This window comes from Nyctereutes procyonoides, unplaced genomic scaffold (genome assembly GCF_905146905.1).
Source record: "Nyctereutes procyonoides isolate TBG_1078 unplaced genomic scaffold, NYPRO_anot_genome, whole genome shotgun sequence".
NCBI lineage: Eukaryota > Metazoa > Chordata > Mammalia > Carnivora > Canidae > Nyctereutes > Nyctereutes procyonoides.
The window spans coordinates 31,863,134-31,889,817 of record NW_026575024.1 but is presented as its reverse complement, the minus strand read 5'-3'; the positions used below and the strand labels follow the sequence as shown (position 1 = coordinate 31,889,817).

The 26,684-nt window shown below is 41.3% G+C and overlaps 2 protein-coding genes across 9 annotated transcripts in view; one reads left to right on the top strand and one right to left on the bottom strand.

Moving 5' to 3' along the window:
* Positions 1 to 8,253: 8,253 nt before the first annotated feature.
* SHLD1 (shieldin complex subunit 1) overlaps positions 8,254 to 26,684 on the bottom strand; it is an 82,574-nt gene continuing 64,143 nt past the window's right edge. For all 8 annotated transcript variants that reach the window (XM_055343215.1, XM_055343196.1, XM_055343185.1 and 5 more), the window contains one exon: positions 8,254 to 9,792. In XM_055343215.1, the coding sequence (XP_055199190.1) occupies positions 9,350 to 9,792 (443 nt within the window). In that variant the 3' untranslated portion in view covers positions 8,254 to 9,349. The remainder of the gene's footprint in view (positions 9,793 to 26,684) is intronic.
* The window catches only part of LOC129496184 (cytochrome c oxidase subunit 7B, mitochondrial-like), a 52,412-nt gene continuing 43,991 nt past the window's right edge, over positions 18,264 to 26,684 (top strand). The window contains exon 1 of the mRNA XM_055304235.1: positions 18,264 to 18,404. Coding sequence (XP_055160210.1) covers positions 18,264 to 18,404 — 141 coding nt within the window. The remainder of the gene's footprint in view (positions 18,405 to 26,684) is intronic.

Below are 26,684 nucleotides of genomic sequence, written 5' to 3'. Positions count from 1 at the left end.
AACAGAAGTTCAAGTGGGGAGATGGGCAGGTCTTTTGCTGTTATGGGGAATGCTTAGCATCCTAATTCCTTTTCCTCTGTGATGTGGGAAATGGTGAGAAGCAGGATTATAGAATTATATAGAAGGAAGCCAAACCAGATGGATCTTTCCCTGACCCCTGGCTGCTAGAGGACAGTCACATGATCTAGCCTCAGCAAATCAGACATCCCCACACAGGACTTAATTTAGACACAGGGATAGTTTAGAATTTAGTGCAGCAGTGGCACCTAGGCTCCTGGCCATTGCTGCAGTGGTGTTCAACAGCCAGAGTGCAGCAGGGCCAGAGTTAGGAACATTCCAACCAGACTATCCCTGCAGCATGACCTCAACTGTGTTCCTGCTGTCCAGCCTCCTTCAGATCCTGCCTGTTTTCAAAACCTGATTATCCAGACTTCTGGTCAATTCTGTTTGCCACCCATTAGCCTTCTACTAAAGTCAGCTAGAGTCCACTTCTGTTGTGTACAATTCAGAACTCTGGCACAGAAAGTGACATCCCCTAGTATACACCAGAATCCCCTGGAAGTCAGAGACCTGGGATCCTGTCCAGGGAGCATCTAGATAACTAGACAAAGGGGTCTTTATCTCCTTCCCCACAGAGGGCTTGACTGCATAATTGCTAAGTTTCCCTTACTGTTCAAAGTCTGTGATTCTACATGAAGTGCTGGTCAGTGAAGACCCAAAGCTACTTGGGTTTCTGCATCTTTAGTAATAGGGAAGGAGTGTCTGGAAAAAGATGTCATTGTGTGAAACCCACAAATAGATCTGGTCTAAATCAAATAATCAGGGACACCTGGGTGGCTCAGGAGTTGAGCATCTGCCTTTGGCTCAGGGTGTGATCCTGGAGTCTGGGATTGAGTCCCACATCATGTTTCCTGCATGGAGCCTGCTTCTCCCTCTGCCTGTGTCTCTGCCTCTCTCTTTGTGTCTCTCATGAATAAATAAATAAAATCTTAAAAAAAAATCAAAGAATATCTCAAGCCACTTTATGTGTGCATAGGTCCCCAAAGGGGTGAATGTACATGATAAATGCTGCTTTGGGCATGTTACAGCCAAGAACATCTATGGTTCATTTAATAGTGTCCACAAGTGTCTGCTATATGAGTGGTCCCATTGGAGACAAAGACAATCAGAGATCAGACAGTCAGAGTGACTGGCACTTTTATGTATGTGGTAATATAAATAATTTTGTAGCCATGAAAACAAGTCTGGAGAATGGGAAATGTGGTCGTAACATGCATAGGTCATGGATTTTTAGGGGGAGAGTAAAGGCCATTTGTCATGAAGCGCTTCCCATGGTCACACTATAACAGATGCAGGAAAAAACCCACTGGAAACACAATGAGTCAGGAAAACTTTTGCAGTTTAATGATAAACCAATTTATTTGGAGAGTAGTTCCAAATAGTTTTTACAGGAGAGGGAGGCTAGTGCAGATTGAAAGAGGTTTAAGAGCTACAAATGCAATGGTAGATCCTTGTTTAAATCCTAATTCAAACAAAACAACTGTAAGAAGTTGTTTTTGAGACAATTGGGAAAAATTAAACATGGGCTAAGTATTAGATAACATTAAGGAATTACTGACAATTATCTTCAGGTATTAATGGCCAGGGTCATTTGCTTTGTTTTGTTCTGTTGAGTCCTTAATCCATCAGTGATCGATACTCAATTCACAGGTGAGATAAAAGAATGCCTGATTTGCTTTAAAATACTCTGGCAAAAATAAAATAAATAAAATAAAATAAAATAAAATAAAATAAAATAAAATAAAATAATAAAATAAAATACTCTGGCATAGCAATCCTCCAAGTGTGGTCTGTGGATCAATGCCAGGTTACAAATTGTGAGCTGTTGGTCTGTGCTAAGCGCAGGTATTGACAGTAAGTGTTTAGAAACTGTTCTGTCATGGCATCCAAGGAGGGATTAGTGTCCCACTGGCCAGGGTAGAGCCCAGTCTGGGTGTCGTCTAATTGCACAGTGAGCTGCCCGTGCCATGAGCGTGAGCTCTGTCCCGGAGTGGGCCGTGGCAAACTGGACATGAAACAAAAAGGGCCTTCACCGTTGATAACCTAAGAACACTCTAGCCCACACACAGAGGGGGTGGGGGAGGTGGATAAAAAAGGGCAGGAAACTGGCAGCTGTTGAAGGCAGGTGATGGACACATAGCACAGTTCTCTGTACGCTCGTGACAGTCTGAAAATCTACATCATTTGGTTTACTAAAGAGTTAAGAAGAAAATCTAGTCTGTCAAGGGAGATATTTTAAATACGTAGGTTTTCAATATATTTCATCTACTTATGTCTACACATAGAGCATATATGTAATATGTGCGTGTTTCAAATAAACCAGTGTAGAAATGACTGAATCACACATGGTGCACATAGGGATTATGTGTGATGGTCCAGATAAAACTTTATTTTACAGAAGAAGTTGTGGGTAAACAAACAAAGTAATTTGCTGGATCACGAGCTTGGTGAGCTTTTATTATATAATAAATTCCTATTATGTAATAAACTCCTTGAAGCCACGGCTCCTATGAGATACCACTTCTATGTCTCCACAGGACCCAACGCTGGGTACTGCAGAGTAAATGGTGCCTAATAAATACTGGCTGATAGGCGAAACTCAGGAAATGAATTGCTCTGAACCGTAGTTTAATTCTCCATGCAGTAACACCAACCGCTCAATCAATTTCAAAATCAGTTTCCCGAATCCACCCTCGTGGAGGTTTGTCACAGAATGTCTGAGCCTGAGGGGGTCTTGGAGCTTTGCTAATGGCCTCATTTTGCTGATGGAAACGAGGCCTGGAGGAGTTAGATGAGCCTCACTGGACATCCTGCTTGTTAATGGCAGCATTGTTGCCTCTGCCGCCTACAGTTGGACTCCTTCTTCTGCCATGATGTTTCTCAGAAGGGACAAAGCCACCTACTTCCCCTACTCCTTACTCCTGGTTTAAAATTATATGGTTTCAGTTGCAGGAAGAGGAAAGAGTTGTCAGGCTGGCTCTACCAGGAGACTGAACAGAAGATGGGACTACAGAACAAGCTCATGTCATAATCAGTATTTACCCAGGACTGGTCTGTGCCCACCCGGGCTAAGATAAGCTCCCTAGCCTTTGGGAACTTTCCATCTCTTTGGGGAAAGAAGATTTACACATGTTAATAGCTACAGGGAGGCCCTGAGATTACAGCATGAGTGATGGGGAGAGTCACGGGGGCTAGAGAAGGAATGGAATGGTTTGGAGGCCATGGAGCTTGGGCATAAGGTCTGAGGACTGAGAAGAGGGAAGAAACACTCAGGTTAGAGTGGGCCTGGGTCTGTGCTTCACCTTGCAGTGTTAAGGATCTTGGGGAGTTTCTGTGGGGGGTGGGATGGGATCCAGTACTGACTAGATTTAGGAAGACCAATATGGCAGCAATAGTGTGTGGGAATAGCTGGAAACAGGAACCTTGAGAGGGCCTTAAGGAGATAAAAGCTTGGAGCAGGTGATAGCAGTAGGAAGAGAAAGAAGAAGCAGAAGTTAAGAATTTCAATTTTTAAGCAACCACACACACACCTACCAAAAAAACTTCAAAAACCAACACTGCCTACCAAGTGCTATTCTAAATACCATACAAATCCGAACTCATTTGAGCATCCTGAATTAGGTACAATTGCTATTTGTTTTACAGATGAGGAAACTGAGGCATAGTAAGTTCAAGTAACATGCCCAAGGACGCATGCTAATAAATGATAGAGTCAAGATTCATATCCAGGCAGGGGGGTCCTAGATCTCAGCTCTTAATGACCACTACGGGCTATTGTGTACTGTTTAGAAGTAAAAGTCATGATGAGTCCAAATTTCTTCAAGCCTGGGTGACGTAGCAAATGTTAATGCCATTGATGGATGACATACATCAAATGGGGGTATTATTAGCCTGTGGGAAAGAGGATACATTTGACTTTTTATACATTTTGTTTAAGGTGACAAGGACACATCTGAGTAGAATGTCCCATGGAAAATTAGAACTACAGGATGAGCCTGGTAAAGACATGGTTGCCAATTTTTTTTTCAACCCTTGAAAAATGTTGTGCCATTTTCCTCTGGCCTCTATGATTTCGAATGAGAAATTTGCTGCCATTTGAATTGGTACTTGTGTAGAACTAAGGCATGCATCATTTCCTCTGGTTGCTCTTAAGATTTTTTTTTTCTGGGATCCCTGGGTGGCTCAGCGGTTTGGCGCCTGCCTTTGGCCCAGGGCATGATCCTGGAGTCCCAGAATCGAGTCCCGCATTGGGCTCCCTGTGTGGAGCCTGCTTCTCCCTCTGCCTCTCTTTCTGTGTCTCTCATAAATAAATAAAATCTTAAAAAAAAAAAGTTTTTTTTTTCCTTAAGTTTCCAGAAGTTTAATTATGCTGTGTTTTGATGAGGATTTATTTAAATTTATCCTAGTTCAGGTTCACATAGCTCTTGAAACTGTAGGTTTTGTCTTTCACCAAATGGAAGTTTTCAGTCATTATTTCCTTGAGTATTTGTTTAGCACCACAATCCTTCTCATCTCCTTCTGGGATTCTGATATCCATGTTAATATCTTTTGTTACTGTTCCACAGATTCCTTTTCTTCCCCCAGTCTCTTTTCTCTTGTTTGTTAGATTAAATAAATTTGATTGAACTGTTCTCAATTCAGTGATGCCATCTTTTGTCATCTGTACTCTACCATTGAACCCATCCAATGAGTTTTTTTTTTTTTTTTAATTTTGGTTGCTGTGCTTTTCAGTTCTATAATTTCCACTTGGTTCTTTTTTGTAACTGCTATTTCTTTGATGAGGTTTTATATTTTTTCATATGTTTCAAGGGATTTCATAATTACTTGCTGAAACCATTTTATGGTAACTGCTTTAAAATCTCTGCCAGATCTAACATCTGATTCATCTCACTATTGGTGTCAGTTGACTATCTTTTCTCACTCATGTTGTGATTTTCCAGGTTCTTGGTATGACAAGTTACTTTTTGTTTTTTCACTGTATCCTGGACATTTTGCAAATTATGTTAGGATACTCTTAATCTTATATAAATCTTCTATTTTAGTAGGCAGCCACTCTGTTTAAGTTTTGGGGTTGTTTTTTAAGGTTTACTTTTGTAGTCTATAGTTTCAATGACAGTTTTTTGAGCCCTTGCAATGCTATTCTGGTCTACTTTGTTCTGGTTTTGCGTAAGCTCCCACTGGATCCCTGCATGTGATATGCCTACATGGATATTATCGGGCAGATGTAGGGGAATGCCCTAGGTCACCATTGGCCATTGCATGGGCTGGGAGACACTGGGCCTGCTGGCACTGCTAGTGCAGATGTATGTATATCATGCATTTTTTATTCTAGCATTTTTATTATTTTATCTTTTTTACGTTTCATTTTTAATCCATCTCAAATTCATTTTGATATCAAGACTGAGGTGAAGAATTTAGCCTTTCTTACTCTTGTCCCCTAGTTGGGGAGCCAATTATTCTAAAACCATCTGCTAAAAATTCTGCTTTCTTACAATTCTGAAATGCTACCTTCATCAAACTCTCAACTTATATGTGCATTTATATCTATGGGCTGAACTCTTTTTCTTTGGTCTACTTTTGTTGTTGCTTTAGTTACTGTAGAGTTAAAAATGTTTTCATATTTGACAAGGCTAGTCCCCTCTCTTTAATTTACTGGCGATTCACATATGTTTTGCTTTCTAAAAGGATTTCCAACATGTCTGCAGGTAAAGACAGGCAAAGGAAGAAGTAGCTTGACCTGATGGAAGTTTCTTGCAATGTTCCAGGAGAGAGATGGTGGGATACTATAATGTAGGATAGATTATACATCTGATTGTCTTCCAAATTTCCATCATTTTCTGGTATAATGCCTGTATAATTTTTGACATATCTATACGTTGTCTGCACTATTACTTTTTTGCAAATTCAATTTACTTTTTTTATAAAGGGTATTTATTTTTTTTTTTTTAGAGAGAGCACAAGTGGGGGTGGGGGGTGGTGAGGGAGAAGGTAAGGAAGAGAGACTCTCAAGCAGATTCTGCTGAGCCCGGAGCCCTACACAGGGCTTGATCTCCCAACCCCTGTGAAATGATGACCTGAGCCAAAATCAAGAGTCAGATTAAGCAACTGAGCCACTCAGGTGCCCCTAATTAAATTCACTTTTAAATCTTAAATATTTATATTGGTCTTATCCTACATGCTATCTGTAAAAGCACAGATTCAATGCAGTAGTTATATATATTTCTAACATATTAAATGTTATAGCTAACAATGAAAATAAACATTGTCCACGTAGTACCTACAGCATACTGCCAGCAGTTTGAGAAACAAGTGGTCTGAGCAAACAATTCTCATCTGTTCTCCAGATGAAAATCCTCACTCAGAAGGGAGCCACCTGGGTTAGCTGGTGATCTCTGTTGCTTGAGCTGGATGCTGGGTGCACAAGTGGGTTCAGTTTGTGAAAATCATCAAGATGTTCACTTAGAAACTCTTTTCTGTGTGATTAGGATAATTCAGCAAAAGGTTTGAAAAGTATCTCCATATTGTTTGTGCTAATTACTGGTAATAAGATCTATGGCATGTACTCTTACACAGGTCATGCAAAGAAATGACTAATGAAGTGAGTAGCAGTCACACAAATGTAAAACATTGGTAGCAGTTTCTCTTCAGAGTTCTGATGTTCCTGCAAGCAAATATACCCTCACACAGACCTCTGGAAAGGTCCACAGAGGATATTGTAGGCCAATCAGAATGTTCACGGGATGATAAGACCTCGGTGAAGCGATATGTAGGGCAGAAATAGATGATAATGCCAAAGGCCAGAGCCTTAATATCCTTATCTCTTAGTCTTTATTAAAGGTAAACAGAGATAAATGGAAAAATGCCATCCTACCCTCACGAAGATCAAATTAGAGAGTGAGATTGCAGGGAATCAAATATCTTGTACTGACCTGTCACAAGCACTTACTCAGATACCAGCAAACACACAGCACACTCTTTTTTCTTTTTCCTTTTTTTTTTTTTATACCCTAAGGTGATTCTGGCTTTTAGATTTCTGAATTCTCCCACTTCAGAGTCTACCTCTTGCTGAGCACCCTCAGCACCCATAATAATAAAGGTCACAAAAATTACTGATACTAACATCTCACTGCCAAACCAAAGCTGCCGTTTTCCTGCATGGAGATTCAAGTGGCTTCCATCTTCTGTCCTGTAAGAACAGAAGAAAATAACCCAGTTTCCCTCTGTTGGTGGCCATGGAAACTAATCTCCAATATTTCTTTCAGTGCCTGAATAATAGCAAAAAGTACAGCATCCTTCAGAGGCATCCACTAATTTGTTTCATGCTAAAAAACAATAAAACTACCGACGTTAAAATTCAACCTGCACGTTTTCAACAAGTCCTGCAGGTTTCGAGTATTTGGGGGCCAGGGGACTAGGAGAAGCCTCTGGGGAGAGAGTCACAAGATTGTTCATCAGAGAAAAACCTGGAGGCTTGTTTCCTCAAGTATCTCTCAAAGACTTACTCATTTCCTATTTCCTACCATTTAGGAAAAAAAGCACTGCCTTCCAGCGGTGCTTCTGCACTTCAGTGTGAAATACTGTTCTTTCTCTGATCGTCTCAGAACTGGAAGCCTTACTTACTATGTAATTCCTGATTTTTAAAAGTCTCCTCTCTCCACCCGAGAGTCCCCAAGAGCCCTGCCTGAGAGGGCTCAGTCACTCTTAATGTACACTCTGAGGATGATCTAGTGCAAAATCTACTTTCTGGCAAACTTATGGAGCCTTAGGCCAATCAAATTTCACCTAAAGTTTCTCAAAATCTAACTGCACAGGGTTGCCAGCTTCTCTTGTTCCCCCAAATGATATAACTCTTTCCATCAGTGTAATTTAGTCCCAGGGCTGTCAAGGCAAGGATTAGTAGGAGCCCTCCAATTACAGCTTCAGAGAGCTTGGTGCCAGGTGATGTCATTCTACCACCTGAGTCTCAAACCGGGGTTCAGGACACGGCCGTGGAGCAAAGCATCTGCCAGCGCAAGCCGGTGCCAGCTATTTATTTATTTATTTATTTATTTATTTATTTATTTATTTATTTATTTAAAAAATGTTTTTATTGGAGTTCAATTTGCCAACATATAGCATAACACCCAGTGCTCATCCCATCAAGTGCCCCCTTCAGTGCCCGTCACCCAGTCACCCTCACCCCCCGCCCACCTCCCTTTCCACCACCCCTTGTTCGTTTCCCAGTTATTTAAAGCCACTGCCCGGCCAAGCAAGGACAGGACAGGGGTGAGGGGCCACCTGTTCAGAGGGTGACAGAGGGTGCTGGCAGCAGGCAGGAAGAAGGCAAAAATGATAGGAAGGAGCCCACTTGGGCAAAGGATCCTCTTTCTCTTCCTCCAGGCCTGCCAAGGCCGTGTCTCCTCAGCCTAGCATGGCTGATTGAGCCTACAGACTTTGGGCGGTGGTGCATATTTGTTTTCTTCACACCTTTCACATTTGCAATCTGGTGGAGACAAAGAGGCTTTCTTTCTTCTTCTTCTTTTTTTTTAATTTGCAAATTTTAGCTTTATTTTAAAGGGTCCAAATGTTCCTTCCACACCCTGCTAGGATTATAAAACAGGGAATTCTGGCTTTGGAGAGGCAAGGGTATGATTAACATGTGATGCATTTTAAACCGTATTTAAATCTTTAGATTATTTTGGGAGATACATTCCCAATCACATGATCTCAGTTTTACAACTTGGTATGACTCTTCTACTTGATTTGGCACAGAGCTTTAAATCCTTCAAAAAGCTCATCTAATGAGAAAGCCTGTTCTGATAGGTTGGGTTCTCCCAAGAAGTAGACTCTGAGTCAAGGATTCAGGTACAAGAACTTTTTTAAGGAAAGGCTTCCAGGAGACACCAGTAGGTGAGCAGAAGGAGGACAGGGAGACAGAAGAGGCTGAGCCAGGTGTGATATCGTGGGAAGTCTCAGTCTTGGCCTGATCCAGAGGGGAGCTCTGGAGAGTAAATTATGCCTCAGAGCACCTCCTTCCTTCCTTGGGGCAAGGAAGCTGTGCTTTTGGGCTCCCAGCCAGTCAGTGGCCTGAAGTCAAAGGGACGGGTAGGGTGGGGTGGGAGGTAGTGTGGACATAGGATCTATAAAGTCCACAAACGCTACTGGCCCAACTGGCTCCCCGGGGGCTGGACACACAGGGCTGGCTGGAGAGGCCCTAGGGGATATGAGTGGTGCACCCATAGCATCGGCCACAGGGCACCCTCCACACTTCCTGCTCTTACCACGGTGGGGGAGGGGGGAGGGGGGCTACTTAGAGGTCTTTCATCACGTTCTGCTGCAAGAGGAAATGAATGATGTCTTTTGAAAGTCCCGGGGTGGGCTTTTCGTCCTCCAGAAGCACACTTCCTTCTCCCACTGGGTAGAAGTGGGCGTCCTTGGAATGCCTCTGTAAGACCGAGCAGCCATCCCGGCTGAAGATGACCCTGGCCATCTGAAAACTGCAAAGGGCATACTTTTGGCTCTCCTGGCCCTTCAGTTCGTTGATTTTCTGAGACAGGCACTGGCAGACCGATGTGGAGAGTGGGTTTCTAGCAGCTGGGTGTGGATGGTCAAACATTTCATAGAATCTATCCAGGGATTTCCGAAGCCCGTCATCCTCTGCTTTGGTCTCCGTTTGGCCCTGCACAGAAGGGTCAAGCCAGAAGTTCTCAGAGGTCCCGGAATCATGTTGTTCAGTATTGAGGTTACTGGTGTCTGTAAGACAAAACACATTCCAGTACTTGGACACATATTCAAAAAAGCCAAAAGCAGGTGATGTCTCTTCTATTCACCACAATGACTGTTCTTAGGTGACTGGTAATGGTCAGAATTAGCTGATTTCAGAACTGATTCCCACCATGCTGGGGTTATGTGACTTGTTAGCTCAAAACAAAAACATCTTATTTGTATGTTTCAGGAGTTCTTCATCTATGGTCTTTGCATAAAAGTTCAGGGTGGCTGTGAATCTGGATGGGGGAAAAATCATATTTATTTTCTCTAACCTCAACTGGAAATTAAGCGTTTTCTTTCATAATAAATTTAGTCAACAAACCTATTAGTAGTGGTACCTATGACTTTGTTACCAATAGCTCACAGCTATTTTCATATCACATGATAGTCTGCAAAAGATGTTTTAAAATATCATTTATGCCTATCACTATGCTATGGACAAAAGTGTGGCCCTCCAAAATTCACAAGTGATAGCCCCAATCCCTAACATGACTGTATTTGGAAATAGGGTTTTTAGGAGGTTATTAGGGTTGTAAGAGTGGGAGCCATTCTGATAGGAGTGGTGGCTTTATAAAAAGAGGACAAGATCTTTCTTTCTGTCTGTCCATGTGCAGGAACTAGGGAAAGGCCACGAGAGGACACAATGAGAAGGTGGCCTTCTCTAAGTCAGGGAGCCCTCCCTAGAACCCAACCATACAGGCACTGTGATCTAAGACTTCTGGTCTCCAGAATGCTGAGAAAATACATTTCTGTTGTGTAGGCCACCCAGTCTATGGTATTTTGTTATGGCGACCCAAGGAGACTAATACACAGCACTTTGAAATTACCACAGTTATTAGTTCTGATACTAGATCTTATTATTTAAGTATTAATTTACAAAACATATATTAGAGACTCTTAACCATAGGGAACAAACTAAGGGTTGCTGGAGGGGAGGTGGTGGGGGATGGGGTAACTGGGTGACAGGCATTTAAGGAGGGCACTTGATAGAATGAGCACTGGATGTTAAGTACAAGTGATGAATCACTAAATTCTACCCCTGCAACTAATAATATATATTAACCAACTTGAATTTAAATAAAATCTTTAAAAAAGTAAAGTTTAAAGGCATATATTCATTATAATATCATGCATTTGTTCTTTAACTATTTTAATAACTACATTTCAGTACTTTTTTCCTTGGCAATCCTACATATTTTCATTTTTGCATTTAAAAACATTATTCTGAGAAAAGGTCGGTAGGCTTCAGCATATGCTAACAGGATCCATGGCACAAGTGTAGTAAAGACCCCTTAATGTAGATAGTGCTGGGCATTTACACAGTTCAGACACTGTCTTTCTCTATTCCCTATAGTAATCATATAGACTATTTATCTCTAATTAAAATCTCCACCTTTGTGTTTTTAAAGGAGTAGCAAATAAACTGAGCGATTTAATAACAGACAATATGAAGCCAGAATTGATCTCACTTCTGTACCTCTCTGGGAACTCTAATTCTTAATACAGGAATCTCTTAGCTCTTCTGAAACAAAGGACTTTCCTATCAATGTGTTCTAGAAAAGATTCCACACCAAGAATCTAAAGAATTCCCTAGACACCAACCAGTTTTATTCTTTAAAATTTTATGCTTTCAATCAAAATATTATATTTTCCCCTTCTGCTCTGATGTAAGCTTTAATAAATTACTAGCTTTAATTCCACACACACACCCTCCACTAACTCAATTAGTAGCTAAATAAAAAAGATTTGTACTTGCTAATGATGAAGAAAGTTGTATGATACAGTGGGTGGTTTTAGAAAAGGAGAAGGGATCTGGAGTTTTGACTCTAATTTTGCTACCAGCTAGATATCATACTACATTGCTGAGCTTTAGTTTCCCCATCTACAAGAGTTTTAGTAAATGGTCTGTCTTCTAGAATTTCTCTGGTAAAACAAGGAACAGAGAAGTAGATAATCCAAAGCATCCAAGAAGGATGTGGACACATGTAGTATGAGACACAGGTAGCCTAGCCCCACACATGGACAGACATCCACTGGTCCACCATTCAAGTAGCCCAACAACCCAGAGCACTTAGCCACCTTGAAGAATGGCTGATTCCAGGGTGGTTATAGGAAAGTACATGATGGGACTGGTATATCTTATTGTTCTAGAATGCTCAAATTGTGATAGGGGCTTGTCAAGGGGGAATAGAGGCCAGCTGGAAAGGGATCATCTGGCTACATCTGGAACAAATAGAGCATCAAAATAAATAATGATAGTAACTGATGATAGCCCATTTATGAAAATATAAAACAACAAATCCATAAAATAATTGAAAATTGGCTGAGGAACAGGCTATTTATAGTCTCAGAGTACTTCCCCATAAAATACTTATTAGTTACAAATGGAAAAAGAATAGCTTCATGGTGGAGAAATCTGGCACATGTCACCTTAATCAAGTGACCTAAGTGATGGGACTAATCGAAATCCTGTTGCCACCTGACCAGATGCAACAAGAAGACCCCGCACAAATTCTCTGGTAGTCCTGCCAAAGGTACATCACCCGACCCTGATTATGAGGAAGCAGCAGACAAAACCAAATTGAGGGACATTTTGCAAAATGACTAGCCTGTCCTCTTCAGAAGTACCAAGGTCATGAGAACCAAGGTAAGAGTGAACAAGACTGCTCTACGCTGAAGAACACTAAAGAGACAGAACTAAACACAGCACATGATTTTCAACTGGATCTTTTTGCTATAAAGAACATTCCTGGGGGGCACCTGGGTGGCTCAGTGGTTGACCATCTGCCTTTGGCTCAGGTCGTGACCCCAGGCTCCCTGTAGAAAGCCTGCTTCTCCCTCTGCCTATATCTCTGCCTCTTTCTGTGTCTCTCATGAATAAATTAGTCTTAAAAAAAAAAAAAGGACATTCCTGGGATTGCCTGAATGGGGTCTGGAGATTAGACGGTAATAATGTACCCATTTAAATGTTCGGATTTTGAGAGTTCCATTGGGTTGTGTAGCCGAATGTCCTAGTTTATAGGAAAATCAGAAGTGGTGGGCATCAGGCTGGCAGCTTACTCTCAAATAATCATGGAGAAAGAAGTTCTTTGTATTGTACTTGTAAGTTTTCTATGAGTTTGAGATTCTTTCAAAAAAATAATTAAAACAAACTTCTGGAGGAATAATTGTTAAAACTTCCTTTGGTGACCTACTTTAATATTAACAGAAACAAAAAAAGCCCTAGCCCAGGGCTTGGCAAACAGTCTTTGTGGCTATTATAGAGCCAAGGGAAGAAGGGGCAGGCAAGGGGTCCCACAATAGCAGGATGAGGTGTCGCTTCCCACCCTCCCCAAAGATGATCTGGCCCCAGAGACATAAGGCAGGAAGTCAGGGGCTGAGAAGGGTCAATGGGAAGAGTGGAAGAGAGAAAGATCCTCAGCAGTAACAGAGAACGCTGGGGAGTTCCTGAAACTGCCGCCCGAGGCAGCCATTCACACAGAACCCTCTAAGTAGCACAGCATGTACTTAGTAAGGAGCTGGTCAATAACTTTGATTTGAACCTAATGAGCCTAAAATCTGAGCATGTCTCCTCTGTTTTTCATGAAAATATCAGGCAGATTGCAACTCATCTTCAAAGAAACACTCCTGCCCCTTTCCAGAAGAGCAATGACAACATGAGTTATTTACTACAGATCAGTTCTTTTGAACACTGTCTCCAGCTCATTTCAGTCTTTGATTTTCTTTCAAAACTCACTTTATTACCAACAACAAAGCCATCTCTCTGATCGTACGGCTGTTGCAGCCTTTCTGATTATCTGGGATTTCTTTGCCAGCAAATAGAGCTAATTGCTTTCCTTTTCCTGTCCTACATGTGGACAGAATGGCCATCTTTGATGATTCAGTCAGCTCCTGCAGGGGTACATCCTCACAGCTATGTTCAAATGGCACCTTATTCTTGTATTAATATGGTCCAGACTCATAGGGCTCTCACTTGGGACAGTAATGTCTACTCTAGGGAGAGTCTGGGGATGTTTCTGTGTCAGTGACTGGAAAGTGCTACTTGTATTTAGTGAGTGAGGTCAAGGGCGTAAACATCCTATAATGCATAGGACAATCCCATACAACAAAGAATCATCCTCCCCCAAATGCCAATAATGCCTCTTACCCCTGGGAGGAACAGTGGCTCAAAGGGTGGATTCTGGAAAGAGTAGGAGGTAAATGGTGAGTCCCACTGCATTGTAATATATTGAGTTGCCTTGGACTTCCAAGACACCTTTGCTATTGATCCCTGCACAATGCCTGCCTGCCTGCCTTCCTTCCTTCCTTCTTTCCTTTCTTTTTTTTTTTTTTTAAGATTTTATTTATTCATTTGACAGAGATAGAGAAGACAAGCAGAAAGAGGGAGAAACAGGCTCCCAGCTGAGCAGGTAGCCCAGTGTGGGGCTCGATCCCAGTACCCCGGGTTCATGATCTGAGCCAAAGGCAGCCACTCAACCAACTGAGCTACCCAGACACCCCCACAATGCCTTTCTTACTGGCATCTATTGATACCATGCATTCCTCCCTTCTCAGACCTTGAGACCATTTCATTATTTTCAGCAAGGGCCTCAGTCCCAATGATTTTGGCAATATCTAAATTGAGGGGAATTTCCCTTTTTATTCCAATTTGCTTCCATCATGAATAGAATTTCTTTAGGAATTGACAAGAAGTGAGGAGGATGGCCATGCTTTTGCATGCATTGTTTCAGGGTCACCTATCTACCAGAGCAATTGTTTGTTAAATTTTCTTTTAACCAGAGAGAAAACAGCTAACATACAGATGTTTGAGATTCTTACAAACCTGAAAGTATTTTTCTATCTTTAGGAGTGATAGATGGTAGTTTGTTCAGTAATCCAGGCAATCAATTTGCATGGAGGATTTGAGATTAATAATTGCATTCCGAAAGAGGCCATTAGCCTTTAGAAACCCAAATGTTTAATGGGAGTTTCCTCTAAAGAATCTTTCATGGCCACTTCTGGGGTTGATGAACGCGTAGTAGGATTTTATCACCATGGAACATTTTAGCTTTCAACTTTTACCACGTTTTTCCTAAAAGGATTTGATATTTAGAATCCCGTCTCCCTCCTGCATCAGTCTCAATAGCTGCCCACTCTGCCTTAGTTGTTCAGACTCTCTTTTACTAGCAACTGCTAGTTGGGAGGATCTGTGGTTTCCAGGCTGCATAGAGCTGAAAGAAATCAAAGACTTAATAAGAAAGAATAGAGAATTATCAGGATTTAAGGAGAGAAAGAACTTGTGGCTGATACGGTCATCTTTTATGGTGCTCAAAGGGAACGTTACCCCTTTTGCAGGCCAGTGCCCGGTACATTCCTAAGTGTGGCCCTGCTGCCTTGGTTTATCTGTTGGGGGCCCCTTGGGTTCTGTGTGCCTCTAAGAACGTCATGGGTGTAAAAGAACAAAGTGGGGGTGGGGGCATGTCCTGATCAACAGTCCCTGAGGAGCATACTTTGGATGCACTGACTCCTCTCCTTTATGACAGCTCTCAGACTTCAAAGGCCCCACACGATCTCAACATGGTGACAGTATCTTTTTTTTTTTTTTTTTTTTACAGTAGGGTCTATTTCCCATGGATCTGGAACCCTGATCTGCAATCTGCACCTCCCTGTCCAGATCTGCTTTTCCTTCCTACCCTCTTCTGTTCCTCTCACTCCTGCCATCCCACTCCATACCCTGGAGAGGAAAAGAGGAGTGATCAGGTTCACTGGATGAACAGGATTAAGTCCTAACTCCAACCCATGAGCCGCATGAAAGTCTGACTGGAGCAACACCCCTGCATCATTGCCTCCAGAAATCCGGCTTCTTTTCTGATCCCTGCAAGCTCCCTCTTCAGAACCTCTGCACCTGCTGTTCCTCTGCGTGGAACATGCTTTCTCCACACATCTGTGCGATCGTTTCAGTCACCTCCTCAGGTCCCAACGGGGCAGCCACTACCTCCACACTGCTTCGTGATGCGGCAGAGGGCAAAGAGCGTGGGGGAGCAGGCAGTGACCGGGAAAGCCCTGTCACTTCTGTTCACATGTCATTGGCCAATGTTCATTCCTACCACCAAGCCTGATTTCAAAGGAACGAGGATGAACACTTCTCCTGTAGGGAGAGGTAGAGAGCACTGGTGACCAACAATTCAGTCTTCCATATCTTACCGGAGCTCGCTATTTAAAATCACATTGCCCTCACTCCTCCAGGCCCTGGCTATCCCCATATCCCTTATCTGCCATATATTTCTATATAAACATAGTAGCATCTAATAATGTATGATTTGTTTGCTCATGGAATTTGTTTCTCTTGATACCTGCTGCACCCCCATGGCCTAGAGCAGGGCTAGCACAAGGTAGATATTTAAAACGTTTCATGTTTTGATTTACTTGACGAATTTCATTCTCAAATAAAGATGTAAACCCACATGATTACTAGGGTGAGCAGTACTCACTACGGTGACTAGGTTTACCCAGGACAATCCCAGTTTATGCCTGTTGTCTCAATTAATTGTTAATAGCACCTTCTTTCACTCTCAAAAGGGCCCTGGATCACATGACTCATTACATGTATACATGTCTCATGACACAGCCATCACATTTAAGCCCCTGTCCTACATCCCTATGGCTTGTGGTGGGGAGGGGCACTTTTTGGTGCCAGAGATAATTCCAGGCTGTGGGCTAAATAATATGGTGTCTACACACCTTTTCCCCCCCCCTAAACTTCCTACTGTCCTCCAAGACAATCCTCCTTTCCTTACTCTTTGTGCTCACAGCAGTCTTTTCTCCTATCTGCCAGCTGTCCGAGAACTATTTGGTTTCTGCTCTGCAAGGAAAGGGCCTCAATTCACTATACCAACTTACTCTGATTCCTCTTTCTGGTTTCATGTGGTTTTCCACCACTGTGTAATAACTGGGGGCACCTGGGTGGCTCAGTGGTTTAGCGCCTGCCTTCGGCCCAGGGCGCAATCCTGGAGTCCCGGGATCGAGTCCCACATCGGGCTTCCCTGCGTGGAGCCTGCTTCTCCCGCTGCCTGTGTCTCTGCCTCTCTCTCTTTCTGTCTCTCATGAATAAATAAATAAAATCTTCAAAAAAGAAAAAAAAAATAACACCAGCATTAGCGTTCTAAGATACTTTACTCTCTGTCTCTTTAATAACATAAAATTAATGACAAAAAAATCGATAAGCTTACTGCCTTCTTTTGCCTGATAGCAACCCTGCCATCTGCAACTTGTACATTTTAGAATTTGCAACTATTCCTTTAAAGGACAAAACCCACAGACTGACAGAGGGGTGGTGGCAGGATGTGGATAGCAAGATATTTAATCCAAATTAACACTTCAAAGGATGGATGGTCTGGTCAGGTGCTTTTGAAACCTCAGTCAGAGCCTGTACTTGTTTACATCTGAAAGCTAATCCTGATGAATCACCCAGAGGGGAGGTGGCATATGCTGTCACCCTTCATCCTAATTGTGAACATAAGCAACGGGCAGAAGCTAGGGTCCTCTAAAAGGCAACTGCTGAGAAAGATAATGAGGGCTGGAAAAACCCAAAAATATGTGTGATGGGTGAAGAGCCCTAAAATTAAGTGCCCAGGGAAATTGATAAGGCTCATCTCTGCCATCTGATTTGTAAACGATCTCACTTTTACCTTGGCATTTTATATTTTCTTAAGCAATTAAAGTGTTCTGAAAATTACAGAGAACTAGAATATCCAAGTTCACACCACTCCAAAATGACAACTGCCATATTGTCATATTTGCTTCAAGACTTTTTTCTTATTAAACAAGTAAACATTTTAGGGATGGGTGAAACAGGTGATGGGGATTAAGCAGTGCACTTGTCTTGATGAGCACCGGGTGTTGTTAAAGTGTTGAATCACTATATTATACACCTGAAATTAATATAACACTGTGTTAACTACACTGAAATTAAAATAAAAATAAAACAACAAAAAAGGAAATATTTTAATCAAAGTTGCCCACTTCCACATGGAAATTCATTCCTTCCAGGTCATTTTTATTTATTTTTTACTATTTGTTTTTAAAGATTTTATTTTTAAGTAATTTCTACACTCAGCATGGGACTGGAACTCACAACTCAGAGATCTAAGTGTCACAGGCTCTACTTACGGAGCCAGCCAAGCACACTTTCCAGCTCATTTTTATACTTTGCATACATTATAGTGTTGCTTTGTGTGATGGTCATTTTATTTTCCATATACAAAGTTTTGCTTTTTTCCCCTCCACTTTATGAAGTTTTACTTCCAGCCATTGTTGATAATACATGTGAATCTGCTTTATAGTATTCTAATATTAGAACATATGGCATTATTTTTCATCCATTTCATTCTCTTGCTGATGGACATGGAGGTTGTGTCTAATTCTTCCCATCACAAACAAGGCCTCAGTGAAGCCCCAGTACCCACTTCCTGGTGGACATGCAGACTTTCTCTGGACCAGTAGCAGAAGGGCTGAGTCGAAAGGAATGTGCGTTTTCGAGTTCACCGGAACCTGCCAAATCGCTCTCCAAAGTGGCCGTGGCACTCCCACCAGCAGGACCTCGGTTTCCCTATTTCTCTGTAACTTTGCTAAACTCTGATCTGGTTGGGCATTTCCAATCCTATCTCCTTACTCGGGGTCACATTTCCCTCCACACTCGAAATGGCTGCACTGCTGCTCTTCTGATACTTAGCGGCCACATGGATTTCCTGAACTGTGAAAAATTCACATTCTTTACCACCCTTCTACTGGGCTTTGTCTCTTTTCTATCTTCTTTTTAATGGCATGCAAGATGAATCACAGAGAAAAACAGTATCTTTGTGACTTTTCTCCACTTGATCTCATGACTAGAATATCCCAGTCTGAGGCTGGGAAAAAGAGCTCCGGGTTTGTTTTTCTTTTAATGGCAAATCTTCTCAAGGAAGACAACCTTCACAGTGTCAGTTTATGGCTTCCAAAAAGTGACGCTGTGTCTCTGCTCCATTTAGTAAAAAAGTCACGCACTAAGCAAGATCCAGGGGCAAGGAAACCAGCCGGCTTACCAGAGCCACATTTTCCAGGCAAGAAAATTGAGACAAAGATCGAGTCTCCAGAATCACCTCACGAGAGGGTGGGTGAAGAGACCACAGAAAAGTCTAATCTGCTTATTAACTTTCTTAACTAAAGTGATCTTCCTGTGGCTAACATCTAACATATGCCATAATTAGGACCAATGATAGCTTTCCACATTGGCTGTGGAAAAGCCAGGCAGGGGTTTCTCCCTAGATGATTCTGGTAATACAAGTTTAGGAATCACAGGCCCAGATCCTAAAAATGCTTAACAATTCTCTCCTTTAGTAGGAGATGAAGGTTTAGCCTGAGGCTTGATTTAAAACAGCTTCGTTTTGCATTTTGTTAAGTAAAAGCCAAATTAAAGGATCAGAACCTGACCCCTTTACAGCTAGAAAAGCCAGGGGGAATGATTTGGTTCAACTCTCTTGCACTTTCAGGACCAGACTATGCTAGCTAGAGCTGGACCAAGACCTTGGATCCCCTGACCCTGTCCAGGTTTTGGGGCACAGCTCATGGGTGCTTTGGCACCTCGAGCCCTGAGAGGGTACTAAGAGGCAAGGCTGTCAGACCAGGGGACCGGAGACAGTATCTCCCTCAGGAGCCATTGGGAATGAGGAGCTTTCCTGCAACACTTAAAGCAATCATTTAAAAATGTCCCCCTCCAGGTGTCTCCGGAATCGAATCCCATGTCGGGCTCCCTGCATGGAGCCTGCTTCTCCCTCTGCCTGTGTCTCTGCCTCTCTCTCTCTCTCTCTCTCTCTCTGTCTGTCTCTCGACAAATGTTTTTTTTCAATCTCATTTTACATGGGATGTTTCAGCAGATTTATTTCATATCATGGCCTAGATAGTAAGGCACAATCATGAGCAGAAAAGAAAATCAAATGATTCCGGATCTAGGTTGCTATGGCGACACTGCTATTTTGAATATGATTGTTTACTTCAGCAGAATTAAGTTCAGTGTGAGCAGCTAATTAAGATGAGGCTTGAAGCTTTGACCTTAACCTTCACTGTAAGAAAAGAAAAAAGAATAAGCATTTTAAAAATGATGCTTGAAGTGTTGCTGGAGATGTATTTAGCGGAGGGATCATCACCCTTTGCTGGGGAAGCAGAAAACTGATTATTTTTTCCTTGAAGAGGAATGGGGGCCTACTCACCATCTGTCCAATTCCACAAGTCAATATTTCCTAATTTTAAGATATAAAGAGGAACAGCACAGAATTCTTATCAAAACAGAGCCAATTTCACTGTTGACATCAGCAGACTTTCTGAGACCAGCAGACAAGGAAAGTCTTATGTTTTCCTCTATGCAGTAGGCAAAAGGATTTTTGTTAGATGCATATTTGTGTAAACAGACTTCATTCCACATCAAATCAACTTTAAGTATATCTGTGAAGTAACAGGTTGAATTGTAAACAAATACACCAGAATGCAAATGTATAGCTGAGTGCTTCCCCTGCAAAGTGATCACCCTGGGAGGCCAAGCTCTTATTTTCAAAATGCTGACATTGCTGAGAACATGCTGGAGCCTCTTAGGAAGTGTCTCCACTCCCCCAGGAAGCTTCTTCTGGATGTCCTCATGGGTGACAAATCTCCATCCTCAAATTTTCCAAAATTACCATTTTGGAAATTGTCAAAAGGCATTAAGAATAAAATCTGATAAATAATGTAGGTGATCAAGCAAAAATAAATTGCTTTTCTTACATTACACACACTGGTTCTGAAAGCAGTTCTTACAAAGGAATTCCAAAACCAATTCTGCATGATGGCAGGTAGCATGGTATTATATACTTTCAGATGTGTTACTTTAAAGGGCAGAACGAATGTGAATTTAAGTTCTAGCTTCTGTAAAACAGCTCATAGTCATAGATCAGAAATCTGAATATTTCTATCCTGATAGATGAAAGGCTTGTGAGCATGGACTGGGTTTAGAAGGCTTGAGTTTTGAGTGCCAGCACGGCCACTTATTGGCTATGTGACCTTGGCAAGTTACTTGACATCTCTGAACCTTCACGTTCTCATCTGTAAAATGAGGATGATAATGATAATGATCCATACCCCATAGGACAGTTGTAAGAATGAAATGATTTATTAGCATAAAGCCTAGCACACAGTTCACACCCAATAAATAAAAGCTACTCTGTAATTACTATCACGGTGACAAGAGCAACACCAGCAGCAGTGATATAAATATTAAGGTATTGGTCATTTAACACCAGAGATTTTTAAAAGTGAATTGTAAATGCTCTTGTATATCTACATGCAGTGATAGACACGTATCACAAAGGAAGTCCAGATGAACAAGTGTTCATTCTCCCAACTGGAAGAAACGTCGCCTTTACCAACAGCTAGTGCCCCACCCTGGCCTCAGCGTTGATGGGATAAATCAAGGCAAACATCACCCATCTCACCATTAGGACTGACTACAGAGAGGTCCCCAGTGCATGCTCTGCAGAACAAACATGATCCCAGTGTGGGTGGAAACAGCAGGTTCCACAGCATGTGGGAGTGTCAAACACAGAAGCCCAGGCTTGTGGGGCCCTCCAGCTGTCCCCCAAACATCTCCCAGGGGGTGCGGGGGAGGGGGACCAGTACCAGAGTTGTGGGTGGGACTGCAATGACTCAACCTCCAGGAGCCTCATGGTGGTAATGGTTTCATAGTTGATGGAAACTATGAATCAAGGGAAGAGTTTCAGGGAAAAGTCAAGGTTAGTAAATACACTGAAGAAGGAGACAGATTGCATCAAACAACAACAAAAAAAGAGATCGGGAAACTGGGCAGAAAAGATCTCTGTTCATAGAATGGCTGCTGGCGGAGTCAGAATTGTAGTGCTGAGTTAAATTTTAAAAGGCAAGACAAGACTGAGAAAGGCAATGAGAATGGTCCTAGGAGTTAATCCTTCCTCACACACCCATCCTGCCCCTGCTTCCCCCATTTCCAGGTGAATCTGAAGAAGGGCAAAGCTGTGAGCCTTCTCTCCCAGAGCAAACATCAGAAAATATAAAAAGCTCAGAAACTGGGGAAAAGCCATAAACATTTAAAAAACAGCATAATATAATACAACCTATTCAGAAAAGGCCTTGGAGACAGCAGAGAAATAAAAGTTGGAGCTGGCTGAGTGGCAGAAAATATGAGACATGAGAGGTTTAGGATGTATTTGTGTTGAAATGAGTCCAACATGGATTATTAAGGGCTAGTCGTGGGGGCAAACATGGAATTGAATTTCTAGCTTTACAAGGACGCCTCTGGTAGGATTGCAGAGATAGTTCTGTATTTTCGACCAAAAAAAAAAAAAGTGATGCACAGATATTATGAAAATCCTTTTTTAAAAAAGATTTTATTTATTTATTTGAGAGACAGAGCACAAGCAGGGGAAAGGGGTAGAGGGAGAGGAGAACAGGAACCCCCCATGAAGCAGGAACCTGACATGGGGGCTCAATCCTAGGACCCTGGGATTACGGCTTGAGCTGAAGGCAGATGCTTAACATTGAGCCACCCAGGCACCCGAAAATCCTTCTTGTTACCAAATATCTAAAAATTCTGGGTAAAATTTTTTTCTTAGTCTTTTAAGATGCATGACTGAATAAAGGAAGCTGGAATTAAGGAAGGGAAGTCCTCAGAGTCCAAAAGCAAAATCCCAGAGTACATTCTTTTTTTTTTTTTTAATTTCTATTTATTTATGATAGTCACAGAGAGAGAGAGAGAGAGAGAGAGAGAGAGGCAGAGACACAGGCAGAGGGAGAAGCAGGCTCCATGCACCGGGAGCCCGACGTGGGACTCGATCCTGGGTCTCCAGGATCATGCCCTGGGCCAAAGGCAGGTGCTAAACCGCTGCACCACCCAGGGATCCCCCCCTTTTTTTTTTTTAATTTTTCCCAGAGGACATTCTGAGAGGTGAATGAACCCTGAGCTGGTGTCCTGATCTAGCAAATCAACTTAAATGGCACTCAGGTTTCAGGACACCAAGTCTAGGGTCACGGCAAGATGGGGTGTTTGGAAGGAGGTCACTGCATGAAGCTGAGAGCCCTGAAGTAACACCCTTGGAGAAAAGATGAACTAGGGAAAAAAATGCCTTGCAAAGGGTCCCAGTAAAAAAAACTTGTTTGTCTTGGCTTTGGCCCTGGGTAGAGAGAAGAAGAAGAAGAAAATTCCTCTGGAGATTTAACTATAAGCCTGATCTCACATGTGTTTGTGGCCTGAACTGATACTATTTTTGTAGTCTAAAACCCCCAGCCAGGAATTTATTTTAGTATGCTTCCAGAATAATGTGCCCTTCTATGTTTAGAGAAAGCAAATGCAAATCCTCTTCAGAGGAATGTACCTTCACTCAAAAGTCAAAAGAAACCCTGCATATAAGGTTCCATTGAACAGGAGCTCACAATAAAAACAATACTCACAAAATACACTGGAGCCAGTTCCAGAATGAGACTCACAGAAACTAGAGATGTTAGTTAATTGTTGCAGAATATAAAACAAGTATGTTGAGGATGTTAAAGAAATAAATTAGGAGATAGTTTGAGTTAGGTAGGAACTTAACAAATAATATGTGGTAAATTAGAAAAAGAAACAAAAATAACTTAGAAAAATGGAAAATTAGGGTAGTAGGTATTTATACCTCTGTAGATGGATCAAACAGAAGATTAAATGCCACTGGAAAGAGAATTAGGGAATAGAAATAAGAGTTGAAGATATTATTCAGAATTTAGCACAGAGAGACAAAGAGATGGAGAAAACAAAAAAATTAAGAGATATGTAAGTCAAAGTGAAATGGTCCAACATGCGTCTAATTGAATGCCACTGGAAAGAGAATTAGGGAATAGAAATAAGATTTGAAGATATTATTCAGAATTTAGCATGGAGAGACAAAGAGATGGAGAAAACAAAACAAAAAAATTAAGAGATATGTAAGTCAAAGAGAAATGGTCCAACATGCATCTAATTGAAATTTCGGAAAGAGATAATAGAGGCAATGGGGAAAAGGCAATGTGCAATGAGTGAATGGGTGGAAATTTCCTAGAATTGAGCAAAGCATGAATTCTCAAATTTAGCAATCACAATGTTTTGCAAGCAGGATAAATAAAAAGAACCCTTATTGCTATGCATGAGATAAAACTGCAGATTATCAAAGGCAAAAATAAAAATTCTAAAACCACCCAATAAAGAAAAGATTGATTACCCATAAATGAATGACAACTCAGTTGATAGCTGATGTCTCCACAACAGCAGTAGAAGCAAGAAGGCAGAGGAATAATACCTTCAAGCTCAAACAGAATATAACTGCCAACCTAGGACCACTCAGGAAATGGTGAGGAAATTATGACATCATTCTCTTACCTGGCCAGATCAACAGAATAATAAATGTCATACCCAGATTGCTTTCCTGTCCAAAGTTCATTCTTTAAGAATGCTCAAAATGGATAATATTCATATCACCTCGGTCAATTATGGAGATTTTATCTGAAGGCAGAGAAATGAGCTACAGAGAATGTTCATGTTTTCTATTCCTCTGGTGATGTGAGTCTGTTTAATTCACTAATACAGTCTAGCTATCCTCAAAACAGGGTCCTGATGCTAGACTTTGATCCCAAATCACATGTGGCTGTCTTAAAAGTATAATTCATGTCCACTTTCCATTTTGTTTCTCAAAGTTTCATTCTGTAATGAGCCAATTATGCAAAATAATTCAACTTCAAAGTTGTTCTAGTTGGTTTTATTAAAAAAATGTAGATGCTCTCAATGTTTTGTTTTGCAGATGACATTTTCTTTTTCTGTAATCAACTATTTCCATTTGCTTTTCAAATAATTACCAACTTTATCTTCTTAACTCAGCTCATGCCTGCTGCTCTAGTGGCCTCAGCCTTGCAATACCAATTATGCAGTCATTGGCTCCAAACACTTTTGAAAAAAAGGAAAATAATTATTTTTGCTCTCATGATATTCACTCTCTTTGAAAAGATCACATGAAAGAAACTGTATAGCTTCGTTTTAAGAAAGCAGTTAAATTTTCTTTTAGTCAAAAAACTATGCCAATCATAAGAAGATAAACAGAGACAGCGATTTTGACTCACAAAGTTACTACTGGTAACATTTAGTGCCTTATTGATATTTTACAATTTTTCTGTTATCTAAGGTCCTCCCTAATTTCATTTCATCTGTAAATGAAATTATTTTCTTCCATAAATCTAGAAAGGAACACAAATTTGTAAGGGACTATGAAAAAGAAAAAAGTGATCTGATTTTACTGGTTATTCCAGAGGACCAAAATTTTTTTGACCTCTGAGTGGCAAAATCTCAAATGCATTTGAAACTTAAGCTTCTAAAATAAAGCCCTCCACCCCAAATCCATACACACAACAAATCTTTCATGCGCATTTTTTGTTTCTCTATATCTTGATCTGGGTAGTGGTTAATTGGGTGTATACATATGTAAAAATCCACCAACCCATAACACATAAAGTTTGTATACTTCAGTGTATGAAATAGTATCTCAATTAAGAAAATATCTACAGGGGCACCTGGGTAGCTCAGTCAGTTGGGTGTCTGACTCTTGATTCTGGCTTAGGTTGTGATCTCAGGATAGTGGGATCACTCTCATGTCAGGTTCCATGCCCAGCACACAGCCTGCTTAGGATTCTCTTCCTCTCCCTGTCTCTGCCCCTCCTCCCCTTCCCCCAGGCATGCAGGCATATCCTCTCTCTCTCTCTGAAAGAAAAAGAAGAAAGAAAGAAAGAAAGAAAGAAAGAAAGAAAGAAAGAAAGAAAAAGAAGGAAAGAAAGAAAGAAAAGAAAGCCTACACACACACACACACACACACACACACACACACACACACACACTCCCTGTCTTTAATAAGTCCCAGATGGGGCACAGAAATTAAAAAAGATTCCCAGACGGTTCTAATATTCACTTAGGTTGTAACCATCATCCTAGGGCAGTTAGAACATCTCTTGATTAGAATAGACATTCAGCAAGTATTTGTTTCAATGAATGTAGAACGAATGAATGAATAAGTGGATGAGTGAATGAGTGAATGAACCAACAAACTAATAAATATCTGTGTTATTCATGGTTGCAGGTATACCATTGACTAGGGCCAGAAAAAGCCCTAAGCATATTTTTAAAAAGAAAAAAAGGGCCAGATGTCCTAAGCACTGTAATGTTTTATCTTTTTAACTCTATCAGCAACTCTACAAGGTGATCTTTAGGTGCAGCCAACATAAATCACTTTGGCTACTTGAAGAAGAAAGAAAGGTAGTTATAAGTATACCATGGTACACAATGCTGTTGGGAGAGATGCAGAAACAGACTCCAGGCTGAGCTTTGAGGAATTACTCCCCAAATCAGCCAAAGGGGCTCTATCATTATTTGAAACCTAAACAATTAGAAAGGTGCTGCTATAGATGCTGCTCCAAGTTAAAACAGTTTCTGCTACAATCTGGAAGATTCCCAAAAAGGAAGCTGCCTGTTCAATCAAGGAAACCATTATTTTCTGGTTCTAGCTGAAAATGAACGTCCCATGTCCCATCTCTCTTCCCACATAATCTAGGTCTGAATCCAAATGTTTATGGGACTGTGTTTGATTAGCAGGTCTAACTCACATCCACAAGAGTAGCTATAAGAGATTCTGAAAATGGGAACTTCCATCCTCTGTAAGAGGAGGAGGTTGGAATAGGCATTGAGTGAGCTCATTGATAGACTCACAGACAATGAACCTGAGGCATAGAGATTAAGAATGGTCAAAGATACACAGCTAGCAAGTGGCAAGGTCAGGATTCAAACTCAAGTATGGCCCCAAACATATAAGAGAATA